The sequence below is a fragment of the Panicum virgatum genome, chromosome 2K (assembly GCF_016808335.1).
Source record: "Panicum virgatum strain AP13 chromosome 2K, P.virgatum_v5, whole genome shotgun sequence".
NCBI lineage: Eukaryota > Viridiplantae > Streptophyta > Magnoliopsida > Poales > Poaceae > Panicum > Panicum virgatum.
Window position 1 is genome coordinate 51,379,326 of NC_053137.1, and position 27,396 is coordinate 51,406,721.

The 27,396-nt window shown below is 47.0% G+C and overlaps 5 protein-coding genes across 8 annotated transcripts; 1 reads left to right on the top strand and 4 right to left on the bottom strand.

Moving 5' to 3' along the window:
• Positions 1-79: 79 nt before the first annotated feature.
• LOC120695780 lies at positions 80-3,187 on the bottom strand. Of its 2 annotated transcripts, XM_039979007.1 has the most exons (8): positions 2,988-3,187; positions 2,777-2,889; positions 2,623-2,698; positions 2,461-2,489; positions 2,168-2,261; positions 1,879-1,968; positions 1,530-1,716; positions 80-759 (listed from the first exon to the last, which is right to left on the bottom strand). In XM_039979007.1, the coding sequence occupies exons 1-8, from the start codon at positions 3,150-3,152 to the stop codon at positions 371-373; spliced, it is 1,143 nt and encodes a 380-aa protein (XP_039834941.1). In that variant the 5' UTR covers positions 3,153-3,187; the 3' UTR covers positions 80-370. The 2 variants fall into 2 exon arrangements, with proteins under 2 accessions (XP_039834941.1, XP_039834942.1); XM_039979008.1 differs by lacking the exon at positions 1,879-1,968 and having other exon boundaries at positions 107-759; positions 2,988-3,168.
• Positions 3,188-9,558: 6,371 nt separating this feature from the next.
• On the bottom strand, positions 9,559-10,592 carry LOC120695785. Its single transcript, XM_039979017.1, has one exon. The coding sequence runs from the start codon at positions 10,403-10,405 to the stop codon at positions 9,830-9,832; it is 576 nt and encodes a 191-aa protein (XP_039834951.1). The 5' UTR covers positions 10,406-10,592; the 3' UTR covers positions 9,559-9,829.
• Positions 10,593-11,301: 709 nt separating this feature from the next.
• On the bottom strand, positions 11,302-16,744 carry LOC120695786 (ubiquitin carboxyl-terminal hydrolase 2-like). Of its 2 annotated transcripts, XM_039979019.1 has the most exons (4): positions 16,495-16,699; positions 14,648-16,350; positions 13,291-14,509; positions 11,315-12,093 (listed from the first exon to the last, which is right to left on the bottom strand). In XM_039979019.1, exons 2-4 carry the CDS (start codon positions 16,227-16,229, stop codon positions 11,853-11,855), a joined length of 3,042 nt encoding a protein of 1,013 aa, XP_039834953.1. In that variant the 5' UTR covers positions 16,230-16,350; positions 16,495-16,699; the 3' UTR covers positions 11,315-11,852. The 2 variants fall into 2 exon arrangements, with proteins under 2 accessions (XP_039834952.1, XP_039834953.1); XM_039979018.1 differs by having other exon boundaries at positions 11,302-12,093; positions 13,291-16,350; positions 16,495-16,744.
• Positions 16,745-17,196: 452 nt separating this feature from the next.
• On the top strand, positions 17,197-22,763 carry LOC120695787 (FHA domain-containing protein FHA2-like). Of its 2 annotated transcripts, XM_039979021.1 has the most exons (5): positions 17,197-17,866; positions 20,616-20,714; positions 20,889-21,239; positions 21,442-21,566; positions 22,302-22,763. In XM_039979021.1, exons 2-5 carry the CDS (start codon positions 20,627-20,629, stop codon positions 22,530-22,532), a joined length of 795 nt encoding a protein of 264 aa, XP_039834955.1. In that variant the 5' UTR covers positions 17,197-17,866; positions 20,616-20,626; the 3' UTR covers positions 22,533-22,763. The 2 variants fall into 2 exon arrangements, with proteins under 2 accessions (XP_039834955.1, XP_039834954.1); XM_039979020.1 differs by having other exon boundaries at positions 20,616-21,239.
• A 448-nt stretch (positions 22,764-23,211) lies between these two features.
• On the bottom strand, positions 23,212-26,860 carry LOC120695788 (oleoyl-acyl carrier protein thioesterase 1, chloroplastic-like). Its single transcript, XM_039979022.1, has 7 exons — positions 26,235-26,860; positions 25,316-25,449; positions 25,113-25,226; positions 24,489-24,584; positions 24,062-24,149; positions 23,907-23,975; positions 23,212-23,704 (listed from the first exon to the last, which is right to left on the bottom strand). Exons 1-7 carry the CDS (start codon positions 26,811-26,813, stop codon positions 23,450-23,452), a joined length of 1,335 nt encoding a protein of 444 aa, XP_039834956.1. The 5' UTR covers positions 26,814-26,860; the 3' UTR covers positions 23,212-23,449.
• Between the last annotated feature and the right edge of the window lie 536 nt (positions 26,861-27,396).

Sequence of the window (27,396 nt, forward strand, 5' to 3'; positions counted from 1 at the left end):
GGGTCATGTGCTTTAGAACCGAAGCCCCAAATTGACATGAAATGTTTTCAAATTGAGACTTCACAAGTAAATCACATAATGAATATAAATATGTAAGCAAGAAATCTGTAGTGTGAACAAAACTTTCAATTATATGAAGCTGTGCTAATGAACATTGACATAAACATGGATATCTCCCTAATACACACAAACCCTACAAAAACAATCTTGCAGCTGCTCACCATGAAATTTGGTTAAGAAACAATAGAAAGGGCCTGCTTCAGAAGCTCAAAGAAATAATGAAAAATTGTAAGCTGTATCTTGAAACGGCAATGGCACTTTCTTAGCTGTTGCTCTCCCCCTGACGAAGAAGAGGGAATTTCCAAAGATATTAAAGTATGGACTTTTCTCCATTCTCAGAATCCAGTAATTTGCTGTAGAGTCCAGATTCTACAGAGGTGTGTGAAATCACATCTAGTCTTTGCTTCTTGTTTACTTCTGATGATTTTGTTTCTGAGGCTGCACTAGGAACCTTTGGATTTCCAACAGCAACGAATGCTACTCTCTTCCTAGTCTCATGCTTGAGGTTCAGGTGTGGAACTGAATGCATACGAGTGGTAACGGTGTCAGGAACTGAACAAGCACCACTTTCATTTTCCAGTTGCCTCCCACTCTCTGAACCTCCAGCACCACTGCAATGGTTCATTTTATCTGGTTGCTCAGCCAGTGCAGCGTCTGTCTCTTTGGCTGGCCTGTTTGTTTCTTCAAGGCTTGGTGTATCTGAAAAAAAAGTCACAAATAGGGTAATGGAGTCCACAAGAATGCTTTTGAAGTTAAACACCATAAAACGGTAAAAACAGAACCGACCCAGTTCGAATGAGTACAATAACAAAGAATTTGATACTTTTACTTTGAGCTGTGAAACAATATGTTTAAATGACCGGAGGAAGTACTTTTGTTTGGTTCCCTAAATAACAAATTAACAATTGACTCTCAAACTAGTGGTAACCTCAAAGGTGTTTTACAATTATCTGAAGGACTAATCAAGCGTTGCACCATAGCTGTAATATGCAAAACCTGATTATTGAAAACCAGCACCTTGTTAGCTATCATTCAGCTAGGATATCTGATGTTAATATTGTAACACATGTCAGCCATGCTATTGGCCATATGACCATAAATCATGCCAAGATGTTCAATGGTAAATTTTTACCAACAATAAGTTCTAATGTGACATACTTCCAAAGATTGATGGATAACCCAAAAAGCCATAGTCTCAAGTGCTTTGGTAACTAGAACGGTAACAAAATAAACAATAACTTTATCATTTAATAATTCAATTCTCTACATTTGATTCAAGCTACGCTCTTCACAATGTAATGATGTTACTAAGGTGCTTGCTGTCGTTCAAACTCGATGCCCACCAAGCAAGCATCAAACAATGTCAGGATTCACGAGAATCACAACTAATTCAGAAATTTGCAACTAAAAGTTCATCATCTTCATATAGGAGTATTTATCATTAAGGATAGAAGATAAAGCATTTCAACCTTCACTAACGAGTGCAAGCGTCTCATACTGGATTGAAGATTCAGGGCCACAGGACCTCTTATCTTCAACTTGTGTTTCTTGACAGCTTTCTTTCATCTTTTCGTGCAAAACAAATTTATCTTTCAACCATACACACTCCAGAATTGCACAGGCATCATTCATAGAGGGGTAGTACTCTCTGAAAGCCTGTGGGAATGATCGAAACAAAATGAGGCAGAGTTATTCAGTGAAATCATTGTATCTTCTAGAAAGAACGGTTTGTGTGAAAAGTGAAAGCACAGTCTTAGACAGTACAGTTTCCCCATGATCTACAAAATTACACCATTGCTAGTGTGGAAGCAAACACACCTGCACTCCACCTATGCTTATCTTAACAGCCTGCTTCCTATCAGTAAGATCTGTAACCTTATTAAATAATGACACAACATCGACTAACATCTGTGAAACAAGTACCAGGGGGTCAGAGTCTACAGCAAAAACTCTGTAGGGAAAAGAGAAAGAACAACAATATCAGGCAGGCAGCCAGCATGCGATTCCAAGGTGAATTTGTTAACTTATTAGGACAGTGTACACATAAAATTTATTACTGTGTTTTCTTGATACAATCTTAGTCATCCCTGTAGATTGTAACCCTCACCTGTTGGATCAGGACCCTTATTCGTGCAAGCAAAGAAAGAACTGCTGTAGAAAGATCGATGAAGAATGATCTAGCAAGTAAAAATGTTATCTGGCTGTAGTGTAGGTCAAGGAATTCTGGACATCTTTAAAACATAGAGGTAGGGTAGGAATTTATATCTGTTTCCTTTATAAGGCTAAGCCAATGGCAAAGGCATGACTCATTTATCAGTAAGCCTAGTACAGGTGGACAACTACTTCTATTAGTGTTCATAAGAAACTAAAAGGGACATGAGGACAGAAGACAAAGGATACATTGCTGCCTTCATAACAGGTTCCGCCATCTGCACAGGATAGAGAAATTTTTGACTGAGATCTGATATGATAAGAGGTCGGGCAGAGTATGAAATCTCACTTCCAGGCTACGGATAAGTCAAGATCACAGGAGCATCAATGCTCAGCAAACACAAAACACACCTGGGATAACAAGCGGGCAACACCCAAAAGCCTCTCATGATGGCTGTGGTTTGCACCAGGTTTCTTCTTAGTCTGCCTACATCAGAATCCAGAAAAAAGGCTAAGTAACAACCCGAGGAATTTGTAAGCAGCGCAACTGCAATAGCGGACTGACTTGGTCGGGACGAGGATCGTGTTGGCCGGCTTGCGGCATGCGAGGACGGGGAACACGGCGTTGAGGACCTCCGCCAGGCCGGCGCCGAGCAGCAGCTTCAGGTCCCTCCTCACCTGCGCGCACAGACACACGTGGACTCGTGGCATTCGCGAGCGACTAGGCAGCCGAGACGGGGGGGTTATCCGGGAGGATGCGGAGATGCGGCGCGCACCTTGAGGAGGTACTGGAAGTAGGCGGCGCCGCGGTGCTGGTTCCGGTGCTTGTACACCAGGCGCTCGAGCACCCCGGCCTCCGCCTGCAGGTGACGCAGCGCCGAGCGCAGCCGCTGCTCCTCGTCTCCCTCCGCCGTAGAACCCGCCTCCGGCCGCTGCGACATGGCCGACGGCGTGTGAGAACGCGGTGGCGGCGGCTGTCCCGTCCGGGTGTTGGTCCTGTCTCTTGACCGATTTGGGCCTGGGCCGGGCGGAGGAGGCGCGGCGCGGAAGTGTTTTGGGCCATATGGGCCCTGAGTCCGATCCAGGCAGAGTTGAACTTTTTTTTTTAGCACACAGGCAGAGTTGAACTATTTCTCAAAAAAAAAAAACCAGAGTTGAACTTTGAGGAGGGCTCGAGGACACTGGAGTAGTATACGAGTCGTTCCCAGGCAGAGTTGTCAACGACGGATGAATGGAGTTTCCTAAAAAAATCCAGATGAAGAGAAAGGCTAGGTTCCCATTTCTGACTTGAGAAATTTGTTCAGTTCTTCTGCCTTATAAGAATATTTTTTTACAAAATTCTTGCATTTTGAATATTACATAAGTAGCCTCGTGACCTTGTATTCTGCAGATATTTGTAACATGCCATTTGCTGTCTTAGCAAGTTACCAACTTACAAGTCTTACACGATCATTCATACATGGCTGTATTCTGCCTGAAGACGGAGTAACGTGCGATGGCCATCAGAGCATGCTCGATTTTACTTGGAGTAGCAGCTCTGCACTCAGGGCTGGCACTAGCGCATGCGCTTTCTTCAGCAGCGATGTACGCAAGCAGAAAGCCGAAAGCCTTCCTTCGTGTTTCCTGCAGAACAGATCTCTTGGAAACTGGAATCACGCCGAGAGAAGATCTTGGCGACCGCCAAGTCGATCTCCTAGATGTGCACACTGTGCCACCCAAATGGAGAGGGGACGCAGACGCACCGCAGTATCAAGGGGGGAAAGCCAAGAGGAACATCTCCATTCCTTACCGCATAGAGAATTCGGAGGCGACATCTTTTTCTGAAATGTGTTTTGGACCAGCGCGTGATAGCATCTTTGACGAAATACTCCAACTTTCCAGGCCTGTGTTTGTCATGAGCATTGTTCTGAACGGAAGACCTTTCCTTGTACCGCAAACCGGGAGTTTTCAGTCTTGGCTGTGTTTACATCTGTAAAACGGTGATAAAAAGAGTCATATTGAACACTGTAGTACACTATAGCATTTTTCGTTTGTTTATGTTAATTGTTGTTCTACCATGATTTAATTGGCTCAAAAGATTCATCTCGTCGTGTACATCAAAACTATACAATTAGTTTTTTTATTTATCTACATTTAATGCTCTATGCATGAAATAAGAGATTTGATGTGATAGATGAATAGTGAAGTTTGGAAAGAGAAATTTTGAAACTAAACATAGCCCTTGTGTGGAAAGGGCACGGTGACAAGGACTGCAAGCCAGGTCGTGCCGGCCATCGCGATCCCTTTTTTTTTTCTTTTGTTGAAGTACGGGAACGTGGCTTCCAAAACTCTTTGATTTATTGATTAGCGCGTCCATAAGAAAAGGATTTGCTCGCGCTGCTGCAGTAGAACGCATGGAAGGGACGCAGGCAGGCAGAGATCGATCGGATACGTGGAGGAAAGACATGGTGGGGGTGGCGGCGTGGATAGGAATAGGATCGAACTGCGTCTGCAGAGGACGTCGCTTTCTTTCCCTGCACACGGTGGCGATCTCTGTAAGAACCGCCCAATTTAATACTAACCGTCGGTCATTATCATTCAGATGAAAGCTAATACATGCTGGCTGGAGAGCGTGCCATGTGTTATTCCTCATCTAGAGACACGAATAACCGACACGTCATCCGTCCAAAATAACATCAAATCCGGTAGTCCCGGTACGTGTTTGCCACGTACCCAGAATTAAGCATGCGTACGGTTATACAACCACATATACAGTGCCGATGAACCTCAAGAGCAGTTTTATACACTTAATATTACAAGTTCGATATAGATGAGTTTCAAGCTTCACTTACGAGCCTTGGGCTCACGATAGTCATATTAAACAGAAACTTAAAATTTATTGCATTTACATATTCTCACGGAGCTCGACTACGATAAAGACATACTAAGATAATGATGCCTTGCTCAAGGACATCATCACAGCCACAATGACCTACTCCTCCCCCGCATTTGGATCGGCAGGGTAGAAGTGGCCGAACACCACTTCCGGCTCACCTGTAACTAGGTTTAGAAAGCAACCTGAGTACAAAAGGTACTCGCAAGACTTACGCGATTAAATAAATAAGGATCATGCAATGGCTCAAGTAAAAATTTTAAGGTTAAGTAATTATTGCATCAGCAATAGCTCTCTACACTATCACCTATCACAATTAATTAATATTGCTCAAACCCCCATTAAATTTTAGTTAGTTACGAGTATAACATATAAAGTGACACAGAGGTGCCCTGAACCATTTCCATCATAACCGAATTTCTACAAGGAGTTCATGGGATAAAGAGCTTGCTCATAACCGAGAGCGCGGCAATTCGAATTGATTAAAAAACCTTGCAAGGTACTACTTTACCCACACGACGCGAGGACCATGCGACTCACCCAACCGGCCAGAGTTGGATAAGGGGATACTCGTGTCAGCCGTTCCCAGCGAGGCTCGATCATTGAAATCTTCACACTTAGCTTACGCATAGAGACTTAGTTTTCATCGAGGACATCTCTAAACTTTTCTACACATAGGTCCACCCGGGGACACCTCTAAGCCTCTCTGCATAGCCCTTAGCCACGTATCTAGAACTGCACATCAATGATCAAGTCAAAGAAGATAATTGGCTTATCCATACCATTATATTGGATATGTGGTAGCACGGAAAGGTGCTCAAAGCCGACGTCATCCACGGACGGTCCTTAAACGATCCAAGCGGACTATGCCCATGTGACTCCATTCTCTAGGTCATACCATTCCACTCGAATCTCGATACTACCAAACTCTTAACAACTCAACCGAACCAGTGCGATCAAGAGTAACCGGTAAATGTGATCCTCCAAACCATTCCTGTCTAGCGAGCAATATAAGTATTCTAAGCAGGGCTAAGCATCTAGTCAAGTTAAGTAATTAACTAACTAGTGCCAAAAACAAAGATAACAAATCAAAGAAGGACTATGCATAAAGATAGGTAAAAAATACAATACATACATACTATACATATATAGCCCAACAATACCCAAGTGGAATAGCTAAACTAAATCAGATTAGACAGGTGCAAGGAATATGCTTAGCTGCTTGTCTTGGTTAACTTCGGGCTCGACCACGAACGGGACTCCGGGTTCAGGCTCAACGGACTCGGTGGGCTCTACAGGTTCGACCTCCGACGGTTCGGTCACTGTAATACATGAATGTGATGCAAGAATTAAGAAATAAACTAAACAACAACCATAAATCATGAAATAATTTGAACATGCCGATAACATTGCAATGAACTCAAGAAAATTGAATTTGAAGGAAAATAATTTTCCTATAATTAATCATAAATATATTAGTTTTCAGCTATTCAAAACAAGATAAATCGGAAAAGACATTCAATCTTATCTAAACAAATCCAAGAAAATTATCTTAGATACTAGGGATGAAAACAAAGCTACAAAAACTAGTTTTACTATTTTCCCACTTTCCAGCAAAAAGTTCTATATTAAACTATTTTCAGATAAAGCATAAGAAAACAAGCTAAAACTTTGATAAACAGCAAGGAAGCATGTGAACAAGTTGCAGCACTGAAACTACACCTCACAAGGAGTCTAACAAAATTTAGTTTGAAATTTTTTTAGAGCAATACTCAAATAACTAAGCATTAAACTCACTTTTGCAAGATAAATCTACAACAAAGTAACATATGAAAATTATTTTTCCTAAGTAGATCTGAGTGATACGAACCCAACAAAATAAGTTTCATATTTTTCGAAGCTATACACGAATTTCTATGGATTTCGCAAGATTGCAGACAAATAAAATCTAATGAAACCCCAGCAAAATTGCTAGGTGCACCCGGATCCGGCCACACCCGTCAGGCCAGAGGCCGACCGGTGGGCCCCACGGGCAGGCGCCCCTGGGCCAGGTCAAGGCAGGCCGGGCGGCCTTGACCCGGGGCGTGCGCGCGCCCACGGCGCGGCCCGCGCGCGCAACGCGGCGGCGCTGGCGAACGGCGGCACGACAGAGGCAGGGCCGGAGCGGGCCAGGGGAGGCGCGCACAGGGATGAGGAGGAGGCGGCGAGCCTCACCAGCGACGGCGCGGACGGGCATCGGCGACGGACGAGCGACGCGGTGGCGTTGGGCGGCGCGGCGGCGGCCCTGCGCGGCGAGGGAGAAGGTCGGGTAAGAAGGGGAACGGGTCGAGGAGGGGTAGGAGATGCTCCCCTCGCGAAGAATCGACGAGGGACACAGCGAGGGCGACGAACCGTGGCGGCGACGGAGCTCGGGGCGGTTGTGGCAATGGTGGATTTGGGATCGAATGGCTAGGGTTTGAGGGGGCTGTGGAGGATAAGGGCGAGCGGCAGGATGCGCGAGGGAGGACGAGCGTGGCACGGCACCCAAGGATGGCCGGCGCGTGTCCCCAGGATGGCCGGCGGCGGGGCGACGCGTGTGTGCCGCGAAACAGAGCAGGGAGGAGAATGGTGGCTGACAGGTGGGCCCGGCGAGGGGATTTTTTTTCTTTTTTTTTTCTCTGGGCTGTGACAATCTCCATCTGATCGCTGCGAATGATGGATTAGTGATAGGCCATGGGATCTCTGGAGCCCCATGCAGCAGATGGGCAAGCAGCTCAACCACCCATTAGCCTCCCTAAGATCATGCATCTATGCCTGCCTGCCAAATCTTCTGAGTTCTGACTGGTACCAATGCTTTTCAGTAGCCGTTCGAGCAATCCAAGCAAGCCGGTTTAGGGTCCGTGGCTAAAGTTGAGTACAAAATTTTAACATCTATTAGCACTTAGCACTTAGGAGTATCTTTACAAAAATCTTTGAATTTTTAGCTAAATTTTACTCAATCTTATTAACACTCCTGTTTGGATACACTAGTGCTAAAGTTTAGCACTTTTGCCCATTAGTATTTGGATCCAAAGAAGTCTTATTAGGTCATGTCGCAACGCAAGAGGACGTGACAGGTGTGGATCAGAGAGGCATTCAAGCAATTTGTAATCTGTGTACGGGAATGGGATCCTAACCGCAGCAGGACCGCGCTGCAGGCCTCCTGAGCAGCGACATCTCCGCGTTCAATAATTCCCCTCGAGCCAATAATGCGCGCATCACACCCGGCCGCCGCTACAGTCCACGGAGCGGCCCTGGAATCTTGTGCGCTACACGGCGACCCCTCCCAGCTACTATGAGTATGCGCTTGTCCGCACCCGCGGCCCGCCCCCATCGCGCGGGCCCCAGTTCCTCTTCCTCGCTGCCGCGACTGGTGGCTCGTCGCTGCCCGCAGCGGGTCGTCGCAATCATGCTCGCTGCCGCCGCTCGCAAGGACAAACGGCGCCGGGGTGAGGCTGCCTGCCTGCCTGTCCGGCCGGGGCCGGGGCCGGGGCCGTCGCGGGCAGCGCCTCGGGGCCTGGAGGACGCGGCGCTCGTCGCCAAGTGTCCGCCGGGACGGGACGATTGCGGCGACCACCGGGGAGGGGGCGGCGAGGGGTGGACGGCATCATGGTAAAGGCCGCTCGGCAACCTTACCCAGCAGGCCAGCACGATCCAATCGAAACCCCAAGTGGGTGATCCGCACGCGCCGCGCGCCGCGTAGCATAATGTAGCCGCGGATGGCGCCGCCGTGCCGGCACCTGAATGGCTCGATCCCGGGTCTGAACTGATCGGCGTCGACCATCATCGATCACGTGCGCGCAGGCAGTGACTCTGTTCGCTGGGCTGAAACTGGTGCTGGAGTGATGTGAGAGAAAAATACTGTTGGTTAGTTGGTGGCTGGAAGCTGGTGCTGGAACAGTGTGAGAGGAAAACACTGTTGAGCTGGAGACTGGTGGAGCTGCCGAACATAGTGAGCGCGGTGAGATCCAGCTTGAATGCTCGAACCGGACTGTTCGCCCGCACACGATCCGGACCAACCCTACCCCTACGAGAGTGACCTGACAGAGCCGTTCGCCCGAGTCAACACACCGGCCGGCCTAACGTGTTCAGGTTGGGCAGGCAGATGGCCTGCTCTTCAACAATTCTGGTCGCCGTCGCCTGTTCCTTCGAACGAAAAAAAAAGGAGCCATCGATCGCATCGCCTCTCTTCTCCTGTTCTGACAGGTATCCCCGCAGTTTTAACTGAACGTTTCCGAGGCGTTGAACGCAGGGGAACGAAGAAACCGGTGGAGTTTTGATGAACCCATGCAACACTGGTAGGCGGGCGAGCCTCGGATGATACGCGTGTACCGTCACGCAATCTCCGAGCAGTAACGCCGGGATATTCGGCCGGCATGGTACTCGCCGTTCATGTGCGACAAGGAGCCAAGGATCTTTACTCGTGATGGATACTACGTCCGGCTTGGAGATGGGGATTGCAGGAATTGAATTTTGATCCATGAATGCTGCATCCACTACGATGTAGTACAAGTGTCCTGTTGAATCTATCTTCGGTTCCGAGGAGGAGAACGAGCAAGAACGAGACAGAAAAAAAAATTATCTACACTGCAAGGTTTCTGCGATGAAAGGAATGGTTGGGTAACTGGGTTCAAGATTGGAGCGTGAACCCGGTGCGAAAACGATGGAAAGATGACTTGTTGCGGGGAGAACGAACAGAACAGCCGTCGCCGGCGGAGGGGCGGCAGGTCAGAAGAGGTTGAGGACCTCGCGGATGGTGGCGTTGCAGAGCGGGCAGCGGCCGCGGCCGGCGCGGAGCTCGCGGGCGCAGGCGCGGCAGAAGGTGTGGCCGCAGGGGATGAAGGCCGCGCCCTTGCCCCGCGCCACGCACACGCAGCCCCGCCCGCCCACGCCCCCGCCGCCGCCCTTCTCCTTCTCCTTCTCCTCCGGCGCGTCGTCGTCCTCCGCGTCCACGCGCTTCCAGTGCCCGCCGGCGGCGCGGGCGGCCCACTGCTGCTCCGTCCGCTCCAGCAGCGCCATCAGGGACACCCTCTCCCCCCGCGCGGCCTCCTCTGGCGCCGGCGCTGGCTCCGCGGCGACCGTGCGTCCCGTCGCGGGGCAGACGCCGCGGCGTGCGGACGCGGCGGCAGGAGCGCGGTCCCCGTCCGCGTCGCGGATGACGTCGAGCAGCGTGCGGCGCCTCCTCGCCGCGCGTTCGCCTTGGCCGTTGCCGTCGCGCAGCTTGAGGAGGTCCCGGAGGTTGGACGACGCAGCGAGCTGCTCGGCCAGCGTCACTCCGCGCCGCGGTCGCGCCCGCGCCTCCATCCCTCGCTTCGCCTTCGCGCGCACCACCAACTGGACTGGAGGGAGTCGCTGACGCCGCCTGCTGGCGCGGCCACCCGCTATCCGGTTTATACCGTCGTGACCGGTTCCTTCCTGTTCGCTTTGGCGGCCCCGCTCGCTCGGGCTCTTGTGTTCGAGGCGCGAGGCGTCGGGCGCGCCCGCGCGGTCTCGGGCGCCACTTGGCGACCGCGCGCGCTCGGCTCGGCCGGCCGCGACCGCGCGGACTTTTGTGTGGGCTGGCGGCTGGATGACCGATGACCTGACCGACCGATCGACTGGCTAGCGGCTGCGGCTGCGGTCGCGGGCTGCCGTTGCCTTGCCTCGTGATGGGACACACACCGATCACGGATGGGTGGGTGGATCATGGATGGGCTGGAGCCGCGCGCGCGCGCCAGGAGCTGTCTACTTTTCTGGCCGTTTGGCACGGGGGTGTCGGGCCGTTTCAGGTTGGTGCGTCGACCGGGGCGGCGGCGAGCGGCGGTCGCAGGGACGTTCAGGTTCAGGTCGCAGTCGTCCAGCACCGAACGGGATCCTCACCTGGGACGGAGCCGCACCGCAAGCCCTGGTGTGCTCTGATCGCGTTCCTCGCGCCGCCGGGTTCCTGGTCTGCTTCTGCCGGGGTTTCGACGGATCCGGCAAGCAGGGAGACGTGAGTCGAGTAACAGTGAGCCGAATAGCCGATGCCGAGCGGCACAGCTTCAGGCACGCCAGCGGTAACTCGCTGCGGCGCTGCCCTTTACGCTACCATTTTGCTTGGCGCAGTTGCAAGCCAGTCAAGCTGGACATCCGCAACGTTTGTTCGTTACGCTGCGATCCAACGTACCAGCACTACTAGGACTTTTGAATAAGCTGCCAGGTTGCAAACTCTGAAACCATGATTACAAGAACAAATTTATAACGAATCTGAATATATATGATGAAAAGGATTCTCAGATACAACTGCCTCCGGGTGACAAGGGTGAAAACAGCTCTGCGACAATTGCAACTACGGGATAGAGAGAGGCTTAACACGTTACAGTATACGCCCCCATCACTCAAAATTTAGGGGCAGCAATGTACCAAGGAAATGTATCGCGCCGAACGATTTAACAAAACCCTGCCAATTTTGACCAATCTCCACACCACCACCTATGTGTTCTCAAAAAAAAAGAAAGAAAGAAAAGATATGGCTGTAGGGGAGTATGAAAAGTTTTGAAGTTTTGCTGTTCAAGTCCACTTGTGAAAATCTCTTCGACCGAGGAAATGAATGGTACTGAAGCCACCTGGGGGCCATGGAGCGACTCAACCGAAGGAACAAAATGGACTTGGTCGATAGCTACATTAGTATGCAGACTCATTGGGCTGTGCCCACCAACATGGTGTTTCCCGCCTCCCAGTTTGCCCCCCTGATAAACGACTAATTGATGAATGGGCTGACAGAGATCTTATCTTAGTCGGCCACCCTCTCATAGAACAGAATGTAAGCCTCGCAGTTCAGAACTTCCTCCAGAGAGGCTTCTCTCACTTGTCCATCGCTTGCGTAAAACCAAGACTTTGAGCCACTGCTCTGCTGCTGCCAACCTCCAATCTTGGCAGCTCTCACGTATGCAACATAATGACCACCTGTCATGGTTCCCAAGTGCTCGACAACACCAACAAGACGATAAGCAGTGTTGTTGTTCTCCTTACATCTGCAGGTAACAGAAAATAGTGATGAACAGGCCAATCACAAGGCTGCAAAGAAGTGAAAGAACTGTTGCTGCTGATATAGAATCACAAGATTCACAATCATGCCCCACTCCTATCACATAGAATCACAAGATTATAGAAGAAGCAATGATCGTCAAGGTCTCATCCAAAGGTTAGAATCACAAATTATAATTGTGCAGGCAGTAAGTATAGAATTTTGCTCCACGTTATGCTAAGTCAAAAGAATATGAATGCATGCACACTTGTTTGGTTAGCAAAGATGGGAAGCTGGAACATGAAGATTTCTTTTCTTCTCTTTCTTAGGGGCGCACGCGTGTGCCCACAAAAACCTGATGCACACACTTGAGAAGAAATTGCATGCCAATGCTACATCCCATTCTATATAATTTAAAAAATCAGAAAAAATGGATAGTTTATTTACTATTATACTGTGCACACATATTTTCGTTTTGTCAATTTGCAGTGGTATGCTAAAAACCCGAAAGAAGTAGCCCCTTTGTATCATTAACATGCTTTTGCAAATAAATAAAAAAGATAAAATACTTCAAACCAAAATCATGTTACTCTATGAGTTGCAATAGATAAACCTTGATAAAAAAGATTGATGTTTAACTCTTTCTTTCATGGATAGGAGCATGAAAGCTTTGAATCAGACAATAAGACAGCAAGCAATCAGCAATTATCTTTCCATCATTCTATGCAGAAAATCCTAGCACATTACATAATTTTAAACCTAGGAGGGACATGATCTAAAATTTATGGCATGGCCATGGCTATCTACTTCTTAGCAATCATCAATAAGAAAAGCCACTCTAATTTCTTCATAAGAAGAAAAGAAAATTATGAAAAAAAGAAACAACCTGCATTCAATTGAATCAGATCAGTAATGTGGTTATTTGGATAACAAGGGTGAGGTGTTGTGTATGAGGAACCAGCACTTTGGAATGTACCAGCAAAGCATGACACCATTTTTTTTTCTCACAGTACGTGTATATGCATGTTACTTGCAAGAGTATTATTAGTTGATTAGACACTATAAATGATTAGCAGGTAAAGTATATACTCATGATGCCTTCACCATGTGGCCAGTAGGAATAAAGTTGTAACGAATTGCAGGAAAGCAGAGAATAATTGACTGATTGAAGGAAAAAATAGATAGATTCAGAAGTATACAGTACCTTGGGTCCATGAATGGCTGTATATCAAGCATCTCCTTAAAGCACACGTGCCCTTTCAGTTTCTTATATCGACCATGGGAATCCTGGCTGAATCTGTTCAAGTTAATTGTCAATACAGGTGGAGCCTTGCTTATAAGAATTCTTCTCATTGCAGCTCTGAAAACCTTTGTCTCATCCTCTTTCTTCTTATTTTGGCTATCTTCCAATTGCTGTGCCTTGCCAACCATCTTCATTCGCTTCCTCCTGCCTTGATTCCTTGTGATGACATCTTCATTATCTTTTGCACTCTGCAAGGTTTTTTGTGCATCCGATGGAAGGCTACTAGAAACAACTTCTTCAGCACCACCAACACGTTCAGCTTCTACGTTGTTAGTTGCACTGAAAGACACAGAATCACTATCACAACTCACTGGTGCACTTGTAGAATCAGCGGTTATATCCACATTATGTCCATCATTAAACTGGATATCCGCATCATGTTGTTGCTTATTCAAAGATGAGGACTCCAGTTCTAAGCTTCTCAAATCCACACCCTGTTCCTTATCGTCAGTCTGACTATTTGACGGTTCAGTCTTCTCAACTGTGAACGCTGCAACAGTTCTCTGTGTAGTAGTATTTTCTGTGTCTGGAAAATTACCATTACAGTTTTGTTCAGGGTCAGCCAAAGAAGGATTCACACATCCTCCTTCCTTGCAATGTATACCAGAATGTAAATTGTCAGAGCAATCATCAGTTGCCATAACCTGATCAATGTCCTTTTTGCAACCATCAGTATTCATAACCTGATCAATGTCCTCTTTGCTGCACCTCATGATCAACTCCTCGCCATCTTGTCTTACATCACCACCGGCCATCATCTCCTCACCATCCTTTATTTCAGCACCATCCTTCATCTCCACGACATTTTTTGCTTCATCAGCGCTTAGGCGTGCAGCATTAGTACAGTGCTCACACAACCATGGTTCAGATAGTAGCTCTGGTTCAGTATACAAAGCCAAGCAGCCCTCAACTGATACAGGAGCATTACTATCATCTACCTCATCATCAGCACTATTACTACTCCAAGCCATCACATCAATGTCTTCAGCTTTACCATTTTCTTTCTTGACTTCAGAAGTAACTTCTGGTTCATTGAACATATCACCAATACCATAGTCATCTTGCTCTACATCTCCACCATATGCAGGTTGAATATTATTTTCCGTTACTGGAGAAACATCTGGAGAAGGAACGACACATGCTGAATTCTGTGAATTTTCTATGGTTTCATCCATTTCCTTGGCAGTGGTACCGAATTCTTTATAAGGAAGTAAGATAACAGGCTGCAAGAGGGGAGCATCATCAACAGTGTTCTCACCTGAGTGCTCAGAACCCAAGATCTGCTCTTTAGGTAGGGCATCATCCTGAGGGTGTAAAGGATCATGTGCAGCATCCCTACTTTCCCAAATCTGTCCTGCTTCAGTAGAATCTGCAGAATCAAGAATCTCAGATTTTGTTTCGTCTGCATCGGCAAGGTAATCCAACCAGCATATGCTATCCACCGCATTTGAAGTGGCCTTTTGTTCTATATTAGACACAGAAGCACATGACTCACTGCAGATAGAGGGCTCTGGCTCTTTCTCGCTGACTACCTGTTTGAGTTCTGAATCAGGAATTTGGGAATTGTTGCACGCAGTAATTGTTTGAATCTGTTCTTTATTACTCTCCACTGAAGGAGATGCTCGAGCAGGAGTCTTCCCATATCTGCGACTTTTGTTCCTATCTCGTATGGACTGTTTGATCTTCTTTGCAGGTGGGGATGAAACACTCTTGGTAGGAGGCCTCCGTGATGGAACTGGGAGTGAGAGATCAAGGAATTGATCGTGTTTCACAGAACTGTGTGAGCATTCTGTGCTGGACACAGTACTAGACAGCTGACCCCCAAAGATGGAGTCGACAATTGTGGGGACCCCTGCATCTGAAGCTTCTTCCACTAGCTTCCGTGCATCAGTTTCCTCAGTGCGTAAACCATCAAGAAAACAGCGGAGTAATTCATGGCTATCCTGCATCTGGTAGCCCCTGAACTGTGGATATTTTGAGCAAATGCTTGAGAAGAGATTCTTCGGGCTAAGTGCCCCTCCTGCATGGTTTGAAGCACTTGTCTCTGCAAAGAGCTTTTTCAGTGACATAGCAAGTGCTCCTGTAGGAACATCTGGTCCTAACATCTTCCTACGCAACCTATCAAGAGCAAGGAGGTTCTGCAGCACTGCATTGAAGAAGCATGTGTTTCCAAGATTTGGCAGCCCTTTGATCACATTAGCATGAGGGTTAACCAAACCTGATGAATCAGTATCCTCAATACCAACCACCTTAGCATCCACTACTTCTGCCACAACTGTCTCTAATTTGGGCATCTCAATTGGCACCTCCTTTTCACATGACAAGCAATAAGCAACTGTTGGGTCATCATACCTTGCAGCCCACCAATGCCGGTCCTGCTTAGCATGCCGTCTGGCATGGCCATAGGGCTTGGTATCCTCTACTGCACCACCACAAAAATGCCGACCACAGTCCAAGCAGACCCACATATCGCTTTTCTCAGCCTTTGCCTGTGCCTTGGCAGCAGCGCCTTTGGAGGCGCCTCCTTTCTTCTTCTTCCCACCTTTCTCCTTGCTTCCAGCACCGCCTTTCTTTCTCGGGGCATCCTCCCGACAATGCTCGCACGACGCAACGTGCTTGGAAGACAAGATCTCCAGGAGGACCTTGTCCAAATGGGCACTGTCGCGGCTGTAGTGGCCGCAATGCTCCCTGCCACTGGCCGACGCAGTTGCTTCTTCTGCTGAGAGGCTTGCGTCCTGCAATGCCGCATCGCCAGGTCCAACATCTGAGGATGAGGCTGAAGGACCCCGTTCCTGCGCTTTACGCAGGTTCTTCGGCTTAGCCTTCACCTTCTTCCCCATCAATACTGGATAGGGGCAGAATCAGCCAGGCGCATGCGGGGGTTCAAAACCCCCCAAAGCCTATCTCTGCAAAACGAACTGCAACCACAAGTCGTGTAATCTTCCCCCCAAGCAGAAGAACCTAACCAGACCAAACCAAAGATGGACGGATTAGCGACAAATTGAATGAAGAGAAAGAAGAATACGATTGCTCTGTCACAGAAAAGAAGAGATCCCTAGACGAGCTGCATGAACAAAGCCATCTTAAACAACTAGTGCCCCTTACCAACGAAAGAAATCGAACCAAGCCCGGATGGATCTGCCCTCCGCTACTGTCCAGCACCAGTAGAGGACGGGGGAGAGGGCGCGGGCGACGCCCCTCTACTTCAGAAGGCTTCGGAGGACGTCCTGGCTGGTTGTGTCCCGTCGCCGGCGGCGAGGACGCCGGCGATGAGGCACAGGAAATAGGCGGCGGTAGAATAGGAACTGACGAGAGAGAGCAAGGAGGGGGCAAAGGAAAGCTCCCTTAAGTTTGCAGCTTTCCCGTTTTACCCTCGGATAGGGTTTTGGTGTCCGACTCGAAACTGGGCCCGGTTCTCTTCAAACCGGTTGCTCTTCAAGCAGGGTTTGGGGGCCGAGTTCTCCTTCTACCCCCGCGTGCTTCGCCGGAGTAGGTGCGGTGGCTGGTGGTGGCAACGACCACAGCAAGGAGAAGGCTGACGTGGGGGTGATGGCCACGGCGAGGGGGAGGATGCGGTCCGGTAGTGCTGCAGGTCGGCGGCGAATTGAAGAGAGGCGAAGGGAGTACAAGGTATGGGGCGGTCGAACCGGCACTGTGGTGCCCGGTGGAGGTCAATGGCGGGGGTGGAGGGAAAGTGGCGCCGGCTTGCAGTACGCGGCGGGTGCGCAGCACGGGATAGGCGGCGGCGGCGGGGCTTGGGAGGGGGCGGCGGTGATTGGGATCGGCCGGGGTGGGGAAACGGGGACTGGGATGGATTTGGGTGGGTGGGTTGGCGTGACAGCAATCTGACGGCCGTGCGGGTGGGAGCGGCTGGATCGGACTCCACACCGCGGCGCCCTCACCTTGCTTGTTTGCCCTGCCCCTGCTTGCATCATCAGCTTGCTTAGCCTTCCTGCACCGCTGTGCCTGCTTCAAGGGGGCTGGCGCCAGAGCTCATGGTCATGGGGATAGGGGTTGGGTCTCTGGAAGCGGCACTGGTGGAGGAAAAGAGAGTGAGCGGCGAGAGAGGCGCTACCTCAGGTCCACCTCCCTTCGCCACCGCTCTTGTTTGCTATGAACACGCGCGGCACGCTTCATTTGGAAAGAGAAAGAGGGAGGCAGTTTTGGTCTGCTGGTTTTGGCATTTAGGGTGAAAAGGAGGATGCAACGATTAAAGGAAGTAGCCGAGAAGTAACGGAAAAGGCAAGAAAAGTTGGATTTAACATGCTGAGAGGGTGCAGAGAATTGGGGAATTGAGCTACAACTCGAGATAGATCTGGGGAGAAGCGATCTCCTTTCGTCGTCATACCTCCTTGCCTCCGCGGCCGCCGGCGCCGGCGCCGGTTGCCCATCCCCGCCAGGGATTCGTAGGCTTCTCCGTGATCGTGGAGTTCTTCGGTGGGATCACGAGCTCGGCTGTTTTTGCTGCCTATTGAAGGTTACATCTCCCCTCTTGCTTTGTTTGTTTTGTTTCATAGTCCATCAATCTGAAATGGGTCTGTGTTGAATCTGCATATATGCTGACGGATTTGTGTATTAGAGAGTTTGATGTCCTGTGATAAGTAATACAAAAGGAGATACCATGTTTTCATGTGAGTTATGATGAGAAAACTTGAGTATTAAGGTAGCTGGGTTGATATGGTAGTAGATAGACTGCTAGAGGAGTTAACATAATGGTTTCATAGAAGGGTTTATTAAATACGTGTCATTACATCTTTGCTGATTTTGAAACATTCCACCACAAAGGTTGATTTTAGAGATGTCATCACGATTTTCTTTTTATTTGAGATATGATGGGAAGTGGTGGCAGACTCAACCTTGGGTGGATCTGCTCGTGTTCATCTTTGGGGACAGAAGAGCTCCCTCCAGAAGGGTGCCAGCCTGCCAGGGATGAGGGAGATCTCTGTCGCTGCACAGATCCTGCTGGCAGAGTAAAGAGGGCCTGGGGTCATGTCTCGAGGCCTGTGGCGGCGGGGAAATATTGAGCCATGGAGGAGGGAAAGGAGGTGGGCACCACGGGAGATGGCTAGAGAAGGAAGACGAGGGTAGTTTGGTCCAAACAATTTAAAAAATTGCACATCTCAAATAAAAAGCTAATTTTGATGGCATGTCTAAGATTTTGACCTGTTTAGTGACATATTTGAAAACTGGCGAATTTTAAGGGGATGGATCTGATTAACCCTTTCATGAAAGGGTGGACAAGAAGGATGTATGCTCCCTTGCAACTGTTTTGTATGTATTGTGCATGCCTTGCTTACAATTGATGTTAAGGTGGTAGTAGTTCAGGTAATGTGGCATGCAATTTTGTGTTTGGGATGAGAACAATTCTCCAGTTTTGGCTGACCAGTTTAGGGGCTTCCTCTTTATTCAAGGAAGAAGTGAGATATTAGGGTGAGGGCATATTTATGCAATGTTCTTTTATTACAGTTTTTTTACTACGTTAGGTAGTTTTTGTATGGGTCCCCCCCCCCCCCCCACACACACCCCATAAAAAATCCAGATTTGGACCCAAACTTCTACTTACAAGTTCACCATTTTCATGCCACAACTCAAAGCTGGCATATCTGGTGCTGAACTTGAGGATACATCATCTTGTGCTAAAATGTGAGAAACAACCATTGCCCACTCAACAGCTGATCGTCGCTGAATAGCCTGGATGTGTAGTGTTTAGCACATGGTGTGCACCAAGTTCACATGCACTGTGCCTTGTAGTTACTGAACCCAGATTCAGTGACTGGTGAACCTTGTAGTTATTGAATGCAATGCACATTACTCGCAAGCTTCATTTACATTGGCTGGTGGGCAATGTCATGGCTGCATGCATGTTACTCAAATCTATGCTCTAGCTACCTTGTGAATGTCCTAATATCAGGTTGGGTTCCACAGCTTGATTCAAAGTGTATGTTCCAAATCTTTTTTTATCTGAAAAATAGTTGTCATGTTGGTCGAAATCTGGAAAGTAAACTGAAAAATGTCCAATTCGTGCAAAATCTACCTCTGATAGGTTGTACTTCTCTTAAGGCTTGATGAAAGTTAGTCTGCATGTTGACTTTGCTATGATGAGTTTTGGACTGTTTTAAGCACAATTTTAATTGGGCCATGCATCCAAGCAGCTTTAGAGCTACTCAGACTGATGCCATGCCATGACCTAGCGAGAGCTTTACAATCATGCCAGATAAGTTTAAATTTCCATTGTCACTCCTGGTTTTTAGTAAGTTGATATGGATAAAGAAAACTGTCCTCATGAATATATTCTTGTGCTCCATGAATTCATGGCCATCTTCTAAACACAGCTAACAGGTGTCCCTCTTGGATACTGGCATTTCCTTTTCCGCAAGCTTTATTTCTCTCTTTTTCTTGAGGTAGTTGCTATGAACATATGATTTTAAAATCATGCCTGGTTTTGAAACGCATTCATCATTTGGCATTTTAGAGATTGATGCACACCACTGTGATTGGGAAAAGTAGTGTTGTTAACCTTCAAAACCCAATGTGCGAACATGTAGTCAGACACCTGGTTGCCCAAGTGACAGTTTCTGGCTGGATAAGTGGCACTGACCAATTGTGCTCATAATCTTATATGCTCATCAGTAGCTATAGATACTGGAAAAGGAAATGGAACTTATATTCCCCCAAAATTGTATCTACATGTCATCATCAATACTACTGAACTACTAACGGAATAGTGGACTTTGGTTTTTATTTGTAGTCTGCATATGTTATCAAGAAACATAATTTTTCATATCTCTGTCTTTTCTGGAATGATTTGAAGAAAGTAGAAGATATACTTATGCAGCATCCATTATCTTAGCTACTACTCCCTCCATTCCAAAATGTAGGTCGTTTTGACTTTTCTAGGTTCATAGTGTTTGCTATGCACCTAGATATAACATATGTCTAGGTGCATAGCAAAAGTTACTAGAAAAGTCAAAATGACCAACATTTTGGGACAGAGGGAGTAGAATATATTTGTGAACTCTGATCTCTTTTTTTAAAAAAAAAAATAATAGCAGTATACTTTGCTCCTGTATCATGGCCTCTGCTGTTTAGCATGAGATTGCATAATCTATATTTGCAATTCTGCTAGTATCTACAGCATTACAACTGCACCATACTTTAACAAATCCTCCATATGATCTGTAAAAAACACTGAAAGGCTCATGTATCTTGTTTGCTTTTACTACCAGGAATACTGAAGATGGCAGCCCCAAATTCTTCAGCGGTATCAGTTGATCGTGATCATATATTGCCTGGTTTTCCCCAGCCTGGTTTTGCCAAGCTTCAGGGTAAAGATTTTGAGTACTTTATACAGAAATATTCAATCATCTTGGGGCGCAATACTAAAACATGCAAAGTAGATTTGGATCTTTCTGAATTTGGTGGGGGCAGAGGCCCACGTGTTTCCCGTCATCATGCACGTATATTCTATGATTTTGATCGCCACCATTTTGCCCTTGAAGTTCTTGGCAAAAATGGATGCAGCATCGGGAATTTCTCTTATCTCCCAGGTTGTGATCCAATTAAACTGGAATCCCAGAACCTCATTGAGATTGCTGGCAGAAAATTCTACTTTCTCCTAGCAATTCGCTCTGTTGCTGCCACTCTTGCTGCTTGGGGTGCTCATGCTTCCTCGGTGCCCCAATCATCATCCTTGATGCTTCCTGATGGCCCTGGGCATTCCTATGCTGATGTTTATGGCCGTAGCAATGGTGAAAATGGGGTGAGGCAAAGCGGGAGGTTCTCTGGAGAACTGGACATCTCTAACAGCGATAGCATTACTGCTGATCCAGCTGTAACAGATGGTGAATCTGGTATGTTATCTCTGCTACATACTTATTCAAGATCCATTTCCCTCCTGTTTTCCTGCATTCTTGCATGCTAACAGAAAATATTAGAGTATTTACCAGGAATGAATTAATAGTGAGCAAGGCATCCTTTCTTTTGGCTGCAAAATATGAATATGTTGAAATCAGTTTCTGAACATTTTGAAATGTCAATGGCTTTTCCTGGCAGAGAATGATACAGAGGATCAACAACTCCTGGATGAAGAGAAAGATATCGTGTCATCTCTTGTACTCCTGATACCTGACATATGTAGTCCTGGAGAATGGCTGCCTATGGAGAAACTCCATTCAGAGGTTTGTCGTGGAAGAATAATCCATTTCTGTACAGATTCTTGGAATTCTAAAAGAAACAAAACATTATGGAAATATGCTGTCATCTTAACTAGCAAAAGTTTTTTTAATCAGTTTAACTAGCAAATATTGGCTTACGTCTTGTTATTGTTGGGTCAAACTTGACATAATTGAGTGTTGAATTATTGACCATTGTTCTATAAATGCTAAACTAAATTCAAATGCAAGACTGCTTTGTCTCGTATTATCCATTCAATATGTTACGCACTGCATATATATAGTTGCCGTAGCAGCTGTCAAACAATTTCCTAGCAGCATGCATGGTTTGCAATGTAGGTGACTAAAGTGGTGGTTGCATTGTTGCAAAGTCGAATGTGCAAAATTATTAAAAAGAATATATAGTTGTCATGTTTCTAAATTGATAGGTGGTATCCATTCTTCATCCAGAAAGGCTCTCTGTACACATTTTTTTTGAAGTTCTGTACACATTGCCAACTTGAAGTTTGGATATATTTTTAAGATCTTGATATTGAATATGGCATCCACCACTTCCAGAGCTGCCTGACAACCACTACCTCCAGCCGATTATTAACCTGCCATCTGCTCTTGAGAACTTTGGCTACAATACTATGGTCATATGATTCTTTTTCAGTGCATTGCTATGCTTTCGAACACACTATGGCTTAGCCATGTGCTGTGCAATTATTGACATGCAGACTCACTCTTGATTATCTGCAGCTTCTTGAACGCTTTGGTAATAACTGGCCTAGTGCCAGGGTCAGGAGGTACCTGCAACAACAAGACGGCTCAGTCTCATCAACTGAAACAGAAGGCAGGCCGTGGTGCAGCCTATTGCCACTACTGAGGAAGTATCCAGATGATTTTGTCCTGAGCTCAGTGACCAGAGGGGAAGTAACAACAGAGTATGTTGGGTTGGTATCCCTAGTGTCTTTGGGGAATGGACCATGAACCTTAAAACCATTCTCTGCATTCTGATGCTGCTCAGGCCAGCATCAGCCTTTGTTCTAAAGAAACAGGGACATGTCGCTGTTTGTATCCGAAGCTCATGTTGTAGGGGCTATCATGATGGTATTGTAAACCTGTGCACCTTCGTTGTGGGTATCTTTAGGATTTGATATGTGCACTCCATTGCAACAATTTGCAAACTTTCTTTCGACAGAATTGGTTGTGTTTGGACAATTGTAGGTGTGTTTAGCTTGTTCATCTTATTTCTTGTTGCATAATAGCGGGGAGGGTTTTAAGCTGCTAGTGCTAGCAGAACAGCAGATTCTGGTGTCCGTAGGAATTTCTCTGTCAACATTTTCAGGATGTGGAATGGTGGTTGTAGCGCGTTTTCATTTTTTGCACACGATGGATCTGAAGCAACAATATCACCATATCTTGCACACGATGGATCTGAAGCAACAATATCACCAGTTCGCGTGGGTAGCATGCGGTCTATTGTATGGGAAAGCACCGCCTAGCAGATTATTGGGCAAACCTTAACCCTGTTCCTTAATATTAAAGACCAGCATTTTGAAAAATTGCGCATGACCCAAAGTTGTCTGTAAGACTGTAACATTCTTCACGCTTCATCCATGAAATGGACTAAATTTTGCTGAGTAGGGCATCTTAGATTGACGCAAAGTTGGGGTTGCTGGAAAAACACTGGTTATTGCATCGCAGAACATTGTTCACTGGTACAAAACGGACAGAGTTACACACTCCAACGAATGTCCCGAATGTCACAAATCGCAGAGTTACATGGTACGTTTTAGCGGGTAACAAAACCCATCACAAAATTGTGGTACAATTGATTCTCAAAGGATGCTAGGCCAGCCGCGATAAGCAAATCGGAGCAAAATACAGATCACCCAAAACCATTTTTATCTAGCTAGCTTCCTCCACACAGTGCGTCCACGGTTGATCTCATCCCCATTCCCAGCAAATCTCAAGCAGTGCAGGAACTGCTGCCGCTCTTCTTTGTGTTGTGCTGCAGAAGCAGAACCGTTCATACTTTTCCCCTCTCCTTCCTCTATGTAAGTAAGTGAATCAACAATGTCATCGTGTTGGCACTCTCTTCTGTAGTCAAGAGTGATGGTTTGCAACTCGTGCGTATCAATTATATCTTGAGGTATGCTCTGCAGTTTCGAATGTAGAAAAAAAATTATCAGAAATCATCACAAAATCAATAAATATGGTAATTTCGATTTAGAAGGAAAATAGTATTACTAAGGAACAACTGAATGAGTCATTTCGAACTATACTCTGATTAGATATCCCACATAAACCAAAGTTTAAAAGCAGGATTGGAAGTAAGAAAAAGGCTAGTGGAACACTTACTTCAAGGACCCAACCAATGTAGGTAACATTATTGACATGTTGGTTCATATCCAGATCAGCTCTTCTTGGCTGCAGTTCAGAAATAAATGTTTGTCAGCACTGGAAGTAGTGCAGTGCTAAGAACTGGATTATTCACAAAGGAAAGGAAAACTGACCACTAGTCCTAGTCTTGAGTACTGTGCAGGATCTGAAAGAATTGGAATCTTCTTCAAACTGCCATTATTTTCCTCTGGGAATGCTAATCTGCACAACCGTAGCTTGTTTACAATTCTTATAACTACAGTATGAGATTATAGTGACAATCATCACAAGCCAACAACCAAGACAATTGCATCAGATTGATTACATGCAAAAAAAATTTCAAGCTATTTTCATGTTATTCAGATTAGGACATATTCATCCAATGAACTAAAGGTACTTTCATCCAATGATGCTTAAAATGGCGCAGATGAGTGTAAAACCCAAATAGACTTCAGCTAAGGTCCAAACAGGCACACTGCTTGGGCACTTTCATGAACTGTACGGAAAAAACAATAGTGCATGTATATGCAGAATGTCGAAAACAAAAGTGAGCCACTTTACCTTGGAGTCTTTGGACAGTGTATAAACACCTCATCCCTCACATCATCACTAACTCGCTGAAGTCTCCGTGTATTTTGGTTCATCATGACCCACTTGCTGGACAATAAGTGATATAACCACAGTTACTTGTACTGTACACTATGACAAAAAAATATGCAATTCTGTACTAAAAGAAAACAGAAAATGAATCTGATCAGCTCATTACTAGTTTACTACTGTCTAGTTTGTAACAGTTTGCTGCACTGCTAAAGCCTCATTAATTGGTCTCACTTCCTAAATATGAAGGTTGCTTTCAGTAAAGACAGCAAGAATTAATATTCCCTGCTTATGCAAGTGAATGGTATAATGCCACCCAGAGGAACAAGCAGGATAAAATCCACAAGTTTAAGATTGACACCAATCAACTAAAGGTGAAAACCACCAGCCTAACAAGGTAGAATGAAGTTTTTAGAGGACGAGAGAAATATATCTCAAACAGGAATAAAATTACACTTTTCCTGTTTCATTTACTAGGAGATAGAAACATGGTATGGAATGTGACTGCAAGCATCATATCAGCCTAAAAAAGAATGAAACACCGATGAACCTCTTTTAGGCCCTGCATTATACTCAAGCAGCAAGTACCTAGTAGCTCTGCCAATAACTTCACCATTAGCCAGGTCCTTGAGGATCCAATCACGACGAGTACCGATTCTTCCATCTTCTTGGCACCACGTTTCAATCTCAACAACATCACCCCTGCAAGCAACAGAGTTAACAGTCAGGATTAAATCTCAGTGTAGGAAAAAGGGTGGAAATAAAGGTTCAATGTAAGCTTGAAAATTTACCAAGCTGGGTACTTGTAGATCTCAATGTGCATTCGGTTCGTCACCCAAATAAGTCCGAGTTTTCTCATTGTAGTGGTCGTGGCAAAACCATCAGTGGAGAACCCAACGCTTTGGGCATGGTTACATCCTACTTCCTGTATTTATGAGAATGCTTACCGTTAAAGAAATGATACAGGAAACAAAAAAAACAACAGTACACCTCTATATGCTTGCTATAAATGGCAGCAATATTGATACTTCAGAACCAGTTGATCAAATGGGAACATGGGGAGTTACTCTTGTCCCATTTGGAGTGAATTTCATCTCTAGACTTAGATTTCAAACCAGCAAATGCATTGGATCCACCAAATTCCACCAATGCTAACTCCAGGGACATGTACCTGATATGAATTTCGTTTGTGAATGCCAAAGCAAGCGCATCCAGAAAATTGGTGACAGTGAGAACCACCCCCATATTCCCAGCACATGACTTAATTTGTAGCTGCTTATAGGCATTGCCTTCAGCACACGAATTCAAGAGCTCTTATCTCTTCTATCCCATTCCCAGGACTGGCAGACAGAGAAGAGGCACACTAGGTTTTAGCATTGCAAATGGCCAGTTTGTTGCATTCATATTGTAAAATTCTATGGCCGATTTGCGACTTTGCAACACTAAACAAAACCAGAACAGTTAGCATTTCAATCCACCAAAGCACAAACTAAGCTAAGCTCAACTTATGCAAGGGGCATGCCCATATTCGTGGAGTAACAGTAACCAGATTCCTCTTTCAGAATCCAATCGTAGCGCAGAAGAGGAGCTCCGATTCTACCACAAGTTTGGAGCGTCCTAAATTCAGATCCACGCATCCCAACTCTTGAATCCAGCATATCCCGAATCCAATTAAGAAGAACACGCCACAAATCGGGGGCGCGAGCGTACCTGGAGGAGGTTAGCGATGGTCTCGACGGTGGCCGTCTTGTTGATGCCCACCTCATAGCAGCGCACGATGAAGCTCTCCTTGTATGAGAGCCCGTCCTCCAGGAGGCTCCCCAGCCGCAGCCGCTCGGCCAGGCTCGGCCGCGCGCCACCCCCTCCCGCCCTGGCCGCCTCTGCCTCCGCCTTCGCGGCGGCCGCGTGGCCCGGCGACGCCGCCTCGACCCCGGCCACCTGCGGCGCCCAGCGCGCGCACCGCACCGCCACCCCGGGCGCCGACTCCCGCCTCCCGTGGTGGCGGAGCGGCACGCGGCCGCATTGCGGCGGCGTGTGGCAGCGCAGCATGGGGCCCGGGTGGGGGGCGCGCGCTTCGTGGGCCGGCCGCCGCCGCCGCCGATGCGGGTGGGGTTTACACGGGCGGCGTGGGGGTGGGCCGTGGGGGTGGTGGCGCGACGGGCGCTGCACAGGGCGATATGAAGACGGGGGAGGGGGGACAGGCCCGGGCGGTGGACCGGGCGCACAGGGCGATAGGAACGAGGACCGGCTGGGCGACGGGAGGAGGGGAGCTCCGTGGACCCGGCGCATGCGGCGGCGGCGTGGTCCACGGCTCCGCGGCGGCGATTGAATTGAAACGCTTGGAGCACTCGTACACCCAGCGTTCGCGGTGAAGATGATGTCGCGCCGGTTGGATTGCGCGGGCGGCGTGCCAGTGCCGGTGTCGGCATGTGTAGTCCAGGCTCTGGTAGTAGGGATCTGTTGGTTCGCCGGAACACCTAGTATAAAAAAGAATCTTATATGTACGAAGTATTAAATAAAATTTATTTATAAAGTCTTTTTACGAATGGATACAACTTTGCGCGACGAATCTAATGATGATAATTAATTTGTAATTGACTACAATAATGCTACAGTAATCATCATCTAAACATGCGGTCGAAGACCTCATTAGATTCATCTTGCGGAGTAGCACAAAATTGTAGAATTAGTTTTACAAACTGCCTTCATTTAATACTAGTAATTAATAGTCAAAATTCTCTAGTATAACTAGTAGTAAGACCGTCCACAGCGATAGGAGGAAATGGAAGAGTAAATCTACTGTTTGGTACTGTAAATGTACTGTTTGGCACTGTAGATAGAGAGGGCGTGGGAAACGAGGCAAGAGCAAATT